The sequence below is a fragment of the Austrofundulus limnaeus genome, unplaced genomic scaffold, assembly GCF_001266775.1.
Source record: "Austrofundulus limnaeus strain Quisiro unplaced genomic scaffold, Austrofundulus_limnaeus-1.0 Scaffold320, whole genome shotgun sequence".
NCBI classification, from domain to species: Eukaryota; Metazoa; Chordata; class Actinopteri; order Cyprinodontiformes; family Rivulidae; genus Austrofundulus; species Austrofundulus limnaeus.
In genome coordinates this window covers 85413-95652 of record NW_013952722.1, presented here as the reverse complement: position 1 = coordinate 95652, position 10240 = coordinate 85413, and the positions used below count along the sequence as shown (strand labels likewise).

Below are 10240 nucleotides of genomic sequence, written 5' to 3'. Positions count from 1 at the left end.
GGACCTTTAATAAAGGTTCAGTTTTAGACCTGGACCTGGTCCTGCAGGTCTACACCGGACCATTAATAAAGGTTCAGTTTTAGACCTGGACCTGGTCCTGCAGGTCTACACCGGACCTTTAATAAAGGTTCAGTTTTAGACCTGGACCTGGTCCTGCAGGTCTACACCGGACCTTTAATAAAGGTTCTGAAACCAGAAACAAACTCTAAAACATTTGAGCTTTTATTTTGAAAGGTTAATAATTTGACATTTTATCTTCTTTAAATTAATTTATTTTCTTAAAATGCATCAAACTTAAAACAGGATCAGAACCTCTGTAGTCGGATCAGAACCGGACTCCTGGGTAACAGTTTGTTCAGAACCGGGTCGGCACCAGAACCGTTCGGTTCACTGGCTCATCATCCGGCGGGAGCCCAGGTGGCAGTTGTCCAGCAGCAGGTTGTAGTTCGGACCTCCGGCGCTGACGAAGTCCGAGACGGTCTTGGTACCATGGAAGTTCTTGGTGCTGATGGTCTGCAGACAGGAAGAAGATTCAAAAAATAAAGTCAGAACAGAACCGGGTTCACCTTTAATCTGGGTCCAACAAAAGTTCTGATTTCAAACAACAGTTTAAAATCAGACCAGCAGGTGGCGCCGTGAGCCACACAAACAAACAAACAAACAAACAAACAAACAAACAAACAAACAAACAAACATTTTAAACAAATTTAACAGAAAACAAGTTGATTTTTATAAGTTTAGAGATTTAAAAACTGAAAATAAAAGAACTGATTTATTTATTTAAGTTTTATTTACACTGAATGAACTTTTCTTAAATTTAATTTTTTTGTTTTATTTTTTAAAAATTGTAAATTTGACTTTGAAACAATAATAAAAATAAACGTATTTTGGAGCACAGATTTTGGTTTTATTTTTATCGCCCATTAAAACAACAGAAACTAAAGTGCTTCTGAAACAAAGTGTGTCAGAGCCACATTTTGTTTATTTTGTTTGGTGTAATACCCAGAGTTGACAGTAGGTGGCATCATGTTTGGTTTAAAGGAGCCGCAGGTAATCACTCAGCAGGTGTGCTGATTGTGGTGGAAAACACGTTTTTTTGACCGTTGTCTTTGTGTTTTTCAGCTGTTGTCTTTTGATTATTGCTTTGCAGCAATCGTAAACATTTTGATCAAGCCTTCATTCCTTGGATCCAGGACAACAACGTGTCGACTAAGTACCAGTCAGCAGACCCTCAGTGCCTTAGGTTCATTTTATTTTTTGTTCAGAACAAGTCACTCTAAAGTTATTGAAGCTGTCTATCTGTTAGGATGAATATTTCCTTCTGTGTGCACTGATGAGAGGTGACACACACTGATGGACTGCAGATATCTCAGCTTCAGATACAGTTGCAGTTGGGTATTTATGCTCTGTCTTACTATGGTTGTGTAAAATCATCAGCCCTGCAGCTACTGAGCCCTTCAGAAGGGATCCATCTGTAAAACAGTAGAAGTGATTGGGAGACATGTCCGTTGTAGAGAGACTTCCATGGCTGCAGTGGGTGTTGTTCTGATAGAACCTGTGAAGCTCAGGCAGGACATTCGTTGCACATGGGTGAGCATCACTCTTCCCACCCCAACTTGGACTGGAACCCACCACACTAAAGCAGATAGCATAGCATGGGGTGGACTATGGCCGTGTAGATCCACCTGATAACCTTTGAGGTAGCACCCCAACGACTACCTGTTATTCTCCAGCACTGGTGGAGGCACGTTGCTGCCTTCTTACACTTTTCATTTACATGTTTCCAGTTAAACTTCCTGTCTAGATAGACACCCAAGAGTTTAACTGACTCTGTCAGGGAGAGTTCTACACCCCCCAACTTTGGAGGTGAGTAACCTTTCCTTTACTCCTTATGAGTGAGAAGAACCAGTTCTGTTTGGGTTAACAGAAAGTTCCTGCTCCTGGTACCATCTGGATACTATGTTTAGTCCYCTCTGCATCAGGTTACAAACAGTACCCAGGCAGAAGCCTTCTACAAGTATGACCAGGTCATCTGCATACCCCTGTGTATGAAGTCTAGATCCATTCAACTCATTTAGTAAACTGATGACAACCAGGAGCCAACACAGGTGAGGTCACTCCTCCCTGTGGACGGCCCCTCTGAGGTTTGGACAGCACAATGGTTCAGTGGTTAGAACTGACGCCTCACAGCAAGAAGGTCCTGGGTTTGGACTTGGGGTCTTTCTGTGGGGAGTTTGTATGTTCTCCCTGTGCTTGCATGGGTTTTCTCCAGGTACTCTGGTGTCCCCCACCCCCTGAAAAACCTGTACAACAGGTAGCCTTCAGACCCAGAAAAAAGAGATCTGTGACCTCAACGGGACTTACCGAGTTAAATAATGATAAATAATAAAAAGTTAACAGTTATCGAACAGTCCACCAGAGTCAAAGAGGCTGTTCTTTACCGAAGCATGGGTCTGAGGTTGGGCTTGGTTCTGGGTCAGACTTGGTTCTGGGTCAGACTTGGTTCTGGGTCTAGTGTAAATCAGTTCTGAACTCACCCTCCAGGCTGAGCTCATGTGTCGAGCATCGGTCGCCACGGTCTGAGAGGACAGTCCAAACCCGTCTCCTTTATGGACCAGCCACTGAGAGCCGTCGTCCAGGGTCACCCTGAGAGACAAAAACACAAAAACCTCTTCAGCTTCAGCTGCTCGTTATAAAAATATTTCAGCTGATAGTAGCTGAAGGCAGCTGGCTGTGACATAAAGACAAGCTAAAGGTTCTCCAGACCGGACTCCGGTGTGACTGATGGGTCTGATGGAGACAGGAAGTCCACCCAGCGGTCTCTCCACCCTCTCAGCTTTAAACACCCGACGGTTGTAGAGATCTGTGAGAGCCTGACCCGACAGGTCGTAGTTATAGTTACTGTAGCTTCCTGTCAGAGAGTAAAGTAACCAAGTACAAATACTTTGTTGCAAAATACAAACACATTGTTATTGTACTTCAGTAGAAATTTTGGTTATCTGTACTTTACTTGAGTGATTATTTTTCATCTGATGTTTTATTTCTACTCCTCACATTAAAAAGATAAAAAGTTGAAAGTTGTTTTTTTATTTTGGCTCATTGTTAATAAACAAACTAAAAAAATGTGTCTCACAGATAAAGTGAGTTTAACTAAGTGGACGAGACGTTTAAATATAAAACATTCTGACGTCCTTGTACTTTTACTCAAGTTTCACTTTGAGGCAAATCATGGAAGACTGCTGAAGAGTCCAGAGTCTGCAGACCCCAGAACCAGACCTTAATATGAGTCCAGAGTCTGCAGACCCCAGAACCAGACCTTAATATGAGTCCAGAGTCTGCAGACCCCAGAACCAGACCTTAATATGAGTCCAGAGTTCTTCAGACCCCAGAACAGGACCTTAATATGAGTCCAGAGTCTTCAGACCCCAGAACAGGACCTTAATATGAGTCCAGAGTCTGCAGACCTCAGAACAGGACCTTAATATGAGTCCAGAGTCTTACCTCCTGAGGAGGACTCCACAGACAGGTCCAGCAGGGTCAGGGCTGCAGCCCACAGGAGGATCTTACAGGAACTCATCATGACTTCCAATCTCAGCTCAGAGAGACCCTCAGGAGGATTTAGAGTCCAGGACCTGTCCCCCCCCCCTGTTCAGAACTAACGGATCCAGCTGCAAACAGCTGATTGTGTCAGATCAGCAGGAGAAAAAAAAAACATGTTAAACTTTGACAGAACAAATATCTACTGGACTTTAGCTCTGAGAGTTGGACTGATTTCAGCTTCTCTGCTGGTTCTCCTCAGGTGAACTTCAGAACCTGAAATAAACTTATTGTTCTCTTTATATGTTTGAAAAGACTTATTTTTCAAGTTTCTGACTCTTGATGTTTTGAGTTTTTTGTGAAAACGTCTGCAGTTTGATGCAAATTAAATCCCAACTTTTTTAAACAAGCAGAAAACTAGTAAATTTTCTAAACGTTCCAAAAGTCTTTGTGCCAAAATCCGATCTGGTCTGAAAACATAACCACAAGACAAATAACTCTTTTTGTGTGTTTTTGTAATATTTTCTTTTTCTAGCAAATCAAATGAGTGTTTAGTTAAATAATGTTAAGTCCTTCTGTCCACATGTCCATCAGTTTGTCTCTGAGAGACAACAAACTAGTTTTTACCAGATGCAGCCCAGTTGGTATTTACTCTCCAGTTCAAAATAAATGTTTCCCCTTTGTTTACTTTATACATGCTTCATCTGTTTGTCAGGTGAAAACATCCCTGAATGTGAGCTGGTGTTCAAACAAAACTTTAACATTCAGTCAAGATAAAATTCAGCTACAAAAGTCCAGAAATTTAAATCAGCTAAAATTTATCAATCAAGTAATACAAATAAACTTTTTGTTTAATCTAAAAGAGATTAGTATCCCGGACGAGTCCCCATCAATGTTACTTCCTGTCCAGGTGTGGCCAGGATATATCCCAGATGAGCCCCCATTTTGTGTTGCCTTCTGTCCAGGTGTGGCAGAAGGTATCCCGGACNTTACTTCCTGTCCAGGTGTGGCCAGGATATATCCCAGATGAGCCCCCATTTTGTGTTGCCTTCTGTCCAGGTGTGGCAGAAGGTATCCTGGACAAGCCCCCAAACCTGTTACTTCCTGTCCAAGTGTGGCCAGGATGTATCCCGGATGAGCCCCCAACCCTTTGACTTCCTGGCCCGGATGAGGCCCCTTGTTACTTTCTGGCCAGTTGTGGTCAAGATGTAACATGAAGGTAATCATCTTCTTTACAACTCAAGAAGTTGAGACAATTCACAGAGTTGATGAATGTAAAATAAAATGTTTATTTTTACAGGAGTAGTCCCTCTACTTCCTGTTGAAGCATCACAGAGTGACGGCAATGACGGAAAAAAGGAGGAAAAACTTTTCTGGTAAAACTAATAGTTTTAATTTTTTCTTTTAGACATCAGTAAAAAAGACGGAATTTAAGAAAAAAACTTTTTCCCACTTGTTTTGTTTTAATGCCATTTTATTTAGTAAAAACAGTAAAAACTGACACTTTAAAAAACAAAAGCTTGTGTAAAACATTTAACGTTTTAAATATTTTTTGAAGGAAGGAAACAGTTTTATAGCAGAAACAAATTTAAATATTTATAATGTAAATAATTGTTTCTTTCTGCCGTAGATCTGGACTCTGGTTTTCAGTAACGAGGTCATTCTGTTGTCCAGTCAGGCATACAGGAAGTTGTCGTGATGGGGAAAAAACACATCTTGGCTGCTGAACTGGCTGGAACTGCTGGTGCTGATGCCACCAATGAGGGGCAGGTAGGAATGATGCAGGATGGGCAGCTGGACGGACAGACGACGCCCAACTCTGAGAGAGGACAAACACAAAGATTTACTTCAAACAGGAAGTGAATGTAACCATATGTTTTAGTTAAAACAGGTGGTCAAAGAAATTAAAAGAATTCTCTAATTTTCTTTGTTTATTTATTAACTTTTTGTTTTTTAAATGGCCACAGATAATATTTGTTGGTTAATACGACTAAATAAATTATCATTAATTCAACATTAAGGACTCAACATCCTAAACAGTCAATCAACAGTCTAAATGAGTTCCTCGAGTCAAAGTGAACGACAGAATGACTGAGGACTGAGTCACCATCCCTGAGGATCTCCAAACCCAGACTACTGAGATAAAAGACTTTCTGTGGTCCACAGTCCTACAGGAGGAGCTAAAGTCTGAAAATATCTGACAAAAGAGTCCTGGATCAGTGTCACAGCTGTTAGTTGGACTCAGCTGAACTTCTTCATCCAGTTGATGTTTTCTTACATCCCCTCAGAGGTCAAAGGTCACAGTGTGGGCTAAGGAGCCCTGAACATTTCCACAGAACAGGAAGTCCACCTGTTTGACTCACTGTTCAGGAGAGTTGATGTCGTCAGGACTAGAAGTTTTTCTCTGCAGGTGTTGGATTGGAGAACAGATCTGAGCTTCATGAGTCACAGACTGAACTCCAGCTTCTGCTGAAAGAAACAAACAAACATCATTCAGCAGGCGAAACCTGGATTATGTGACTGAACCGAGTGACGTTACCAGGTTTTCCTCCAGCTTCATCCTGAAACATCTCAGCCAGCTGCATGGTGATGGTTTCTATCAGAACATCCAGCTGAAGGTGAACACAGAACAGCCGAAAACTGAAAACACCCAAAAATATCAGCTAAAAGCTAATTGAATGTAGCATGAAGTTAGCTGAAGGCAGCTAACAGTAGCTAAGAGCTTGACATGACCTCCATATTTTCCTGACCTATACGTTTTCCTGAACTCCTTGTTTACCTGAGCTCCCTGACTCCTCAGCTCCTGGTTGGACCTCCTCAGCTGCTCCTCCTCTTCCTCATCTGCAGCTTCTTCCTGCAGCTCCTTTCTGCTCCACAAAACAGAAAAAATCTGAGAATGAAAGAAACAAAGAGTGAAAATCTGAATCAGCAGAATGAAAACAACAACAACAACAGGTCCAGGTCCAGGTCTAAGGTCCAGGTCTGAGGTCTGAGGACCAGGTGTGAGGACTGACCTGAGGTCCGAACAGCCCGCCCAGGATGAAGAGGTTGCAGCTGAGGATGAGGATGCTGCTCACACAGAACTGAAGAGGAGGATCATGGGACGTCAGCAGCGAGGCCAACACGCCCGACACGCTGAACGCCGTCACGCCCAACATACTGAGGGGGAGGAGCTTACCGCTGGCGCCCGCTGGACCCAGGTCCCAGGATCTGATGGTCCAGGCCAGGAAACAGCCGAGAGCCTGAAGAGGAAACAGGAAGTTAATAAAGATGTTGTTTACACTGTAGTTTGTTTTAGTTCATCTGCAGTTTGTGTTGTGTTTAGTTTGTGTGTAGTTTGTGTTGTGTGTAGTTTCTGTGTAGTTTGTGTGTAGTTTCTGTGTAGTTTAAGTGTAGATTGTGTGTAATTTTTGTGTAGTTTGGGTGTATTTTGTGTGTAGTTTGTCTTGTGTGTAGTTTCAGTGTAGTTTGTGTTGTGTAGTTTGTGTGTAGTTTGTGTGTAATTTTTGTGTAGTTTGTGTGTAGTTTGAGTGTAGTTTGTGTGTAGATTGTGTGTAGTTTGAATGTAGTTTGTGTTGTGTGTAGTTTCAGTGTAGTTTGTCTTGTGTGTAGTTTGTGTGTAGATTGTGTGTAGTTTGAGTGTAGTTTGTGTGTAGATTGTGTGTAGTTTGAGTGTAGTTTGTGTGTAGTTTGTTTTGTGTGTAGTTTCAGTGTAGCTTGTGTGTAGTTTGTGTGTAATTTTTGTGTAGTTTGTGTGTAGTTTGAGTGTAGTTTGTGTTGTGTGTAGTTTCAGTGTAGTTTGTCTTGTGTGTAGTTTGTCTTGTGTGTAGTTTGAGTGTAATTTGTGTGTAGTTTGAGTGTAGTTTGTGTGTAGATTGAGTGTAGTTTGTGTGTAGTTTGTGTGTAGTTTGAGTGTAGTTTGTTTTGTGTGTAGTTTCAGTGTAGCTTGTGTGTAGTTTGTGTGTAATTTTTGTGTAGTTTGTGTGTAGTTTGAGTGTAGTTTGTGTGTAGATTGTGTGTAGTTTCAGTGTAGTTTGTGTTGTGTGTAGTTTGTGTAGTTTCAGTGTAATTTGTGTTGTGTGTAGTTTGTGTTGTGTGTAGTTTTTGTGTAGTTTCAGTGTAGTTTGTGTTGTGTGTAGTTTGTGTGTAGTTTTTGTGTAGTAACCAGCAGAGGTGTTCTGTATCCACAGACAGCAGTCAACCACAGCTCCATGTTGTTGCTGCTGCAGCGCTCAGAAAACAAGCGGAGGATGACGTCCTGATCGTCCAGGTACTCCTGACAAACAAACAAACAAGCAAACAAACAAACAAACAATCTTTATCTGTGTTGACAAACAGAGGAGTCAGAGCAGAACCTCTTTAACTAGCCTGGTTTAAACCAGACCCTGTGCTTCACTTTGCTTCGTACGAGGGTCTGGACTCATATATAGAGAAGTGATTCCTGCAGGAGGCGTGGCCTCTGCTGAAGTTTAAAATGATTGGATCAGTTGGATGTGACGTATGTCGCTGTGATGGAGGCTAAGCTAAGAAGCTAACCGGAAATGACGTGTGCTGTAAACAACCCTACTGAGAGGAGAAATATACGGAGCTGAACGAGACGACTGTAAATGAGAGCTGCTGCTTTGTCAGACAAATTTAATTTAATTTGAAGTCTTATCAACACAGACTGGCTTCATTCACTTCCTCCACTGCTGTATGCTAAAATAACTAGCAGACACTGAGCAGAAAGTCGACATCGTACAAAGCTCCTCCTTCTGTTCTCTGATTGGTCCAGGTAAAATAAACTACAAGAGAGACTGTGCAGAAAATCAACGTTCTGTTCTCTGATTGGCCCGGCTAAAAATCTGCCAGTGAAATCCTTGTCTGTGGGAGAAGTCCCAGACGGAGCAGAGAAGGAAACTAGAACTGAGCGGAGCTGTGTAGGAAGGTAAGAACCAGGCTACTCTTCAACATCAAGAACCAAAAGTCTAGAAAAGTCTGGAGAACTGATCCAGAACCACTTCAACGTGTTACTAAAGGGAAAATATGAAGTTATCAGGACTGGATCCGGACTGGATCAGGACTGGATCTGAAACAGATCCTCACCTCTGTGCTGTGATGAAGCACCACCCGTCTGAGTGGATCCAGGATTTGCCAGGAGCTCAGAACCAACAGGTCCAGCAGGAGAACCCAGATCAGAGCACAGCCTATGGGCTGTAGGGGAACCACATCAGAACCTCACCAGAACCACATCAGAACCTGGATCTCGGAGATCTTGTCAGTCTTACCTTGGGCTCAATGCTGCAGGCAGAGTACAGTGTCCAGATTCTGGTGAACAGAACCATGAAGCCCACAGAGTGACCCACTGAGAGAGTCCAGAGACGGGCCTGCAGACCAACCAATCATCATCAGGTAAACAGGGAGACCTGATCCTTCACTCAGTCCTGGTTCTGGGTGAATAAAGTCTGTCCTGAACTCACGGAGCAGAGAACGTCCAGCACCTCGTCAGACAGAGAGGTCTCGTCCAGTCCAGAGAGGAGCACAGAGGAGGAGCAGAGCAGGAGGCCCAGCAGGAGAAACTGGTCCTGGAAGGAACCAGACCTGGAGAAAGAGGGACACCTGAGCATGCGTCAGACCAAGACAGTACCTTCAGGTGGGTCTGCAGGACCTCTACCAGCATCTGTGGTTGATGATGACGAAGCAGAGGACCATCAGAGTGATGAAGATGATGACGGCAGCAGCTGATGACATGATGAAGTACAGGAAGAGGCTGACGGGCCGGTGCTGCAGACGGACCAAGGTCTGGTCTTTGGCTGGTCCTGGACCTGCAGCATCCAGAAGTCTGGTCAGTTTTAGGTCTGAATGAGTCTAGAGGTCTCATTTAGACCCAAAGACAGAAGGAGTTCTGCCATGTAAAGGTTTTATAAACAACCAACCAACCAACCAACCAACCAACCAACCAACCAACCAACCAACCAACCAACCAACCAACCAGCAAACCAAACAACCAACCAACCAACCAGCAAACCAAACAACCAACCAACCAACCAACCAGCAAACCAACCAACCAACCAATAATACAACCAACAAACCAACCAACCAACCAATAATACAACCAACCAACCAACCAACCAACCAACCAACCAACCAATAAACCAACCAACAAACTAACCAAAAACCAACCAATAAACCATCCAACAAACCAATAATACAACCAACCAACCAACAAACCAACCAACCAGAAAACCAACCAACAAACCAACCAACCAGAAAACCAACCAACCAACCAACCAACAAACCAACCAACCAGAAAACCAACCAGCAAACCAATAATACAACCAACCAACCAACCAACTAACCAACCAGCAAACCAACCAACAAACCGACCGACAAACTGACCAACCAACCAACCAACCAACCAACCAACCAACCAACCAACCAACCAACAAAACAAACAAAACAAACAAACAAACAGATGCAGGACTTTGATCAAATCAGACGGTTCTGACCTTTGAACTTCAGCAGGTGGTTCATCAGTCGGAGCTGCTGAGTCGTCGTGTTAAACTCTCCAACCAACACACCGCTGTTACCTGAGGACACACACACACACACAGGTCTACACGACAGCTCAACACACACACACACACATGCACACACAGGTCTACACAACAGCTCAACACACACACACACACGCACACACACACACACACACACACACACACAC

The 10240-nt window shown here is 43.2% G+C and overlaps 1 protein-coding gene and 1 long non-coding RNA gene across 2 annotated transcripts in view; both read right to left on the bottom strand.

Moving 5' to 3' along the window:
• Nucleotides 1–89, bottom strand: part of LOC106527357 (uncharacterized) — a 1212-nt gene extending 1123 nt beyond the window's left edge. Inside the window, exon 1 of the long non-coding RNA XR_001311380.1 lies at nt 5–89. This is a non-coding gene — a long non-coding RNA (uncharacterized LOC106527357). The remainder of the gene's footprint in view (nt 1–4) is intronic.
• A 4975-nt stretch (nt 90–5064) lies between these two features.
• LOC106527350 (gamma-aminobutyric acid type B receptor subunit 2) overlaps nt 5065–10240 on the bottom strand; it is an 11543-nt gene continuing 6367 nt past the window's right edge. The window contains exons 11-21 of the mRNA XM_014022192.1: nt 10026–10106; nt 9191–9341; nt 8997–9117; nt 8805–8903; nt 8623–8730; nt 7703–7813; nt 6552–6779; nt 6317–6427; nt 6077–6149; nt 5901–6006; nt 5065–5356 (exon numbers count right to left, since the gene is read on the bottom strand). Of these exons, the coding sequence (XP_013877646.1) occupies nt 5212–5356; nt 5901–6006; nt 6077–6149; nt 6317–6427; nt 6552–6779; nt 7703–7813; nt 8623–8730; nt 8805–8903; nt 8997–9117; nt 9191–9341; nt 10026–10106 (1334 nt within the window). The 3' untranslated portion in view covers nt 5065–5211. The remainder of the gene's footprint in view (nt 5357–5900; nt 6007–6076; nt 6150–6316; nt 6428–6551; nt 6780–7702; nt 7814–8622; nt 8731–8804; nt 8904–8996; nt 9118–9190; nt 9342–10025; nt 10107–10240) is intronic.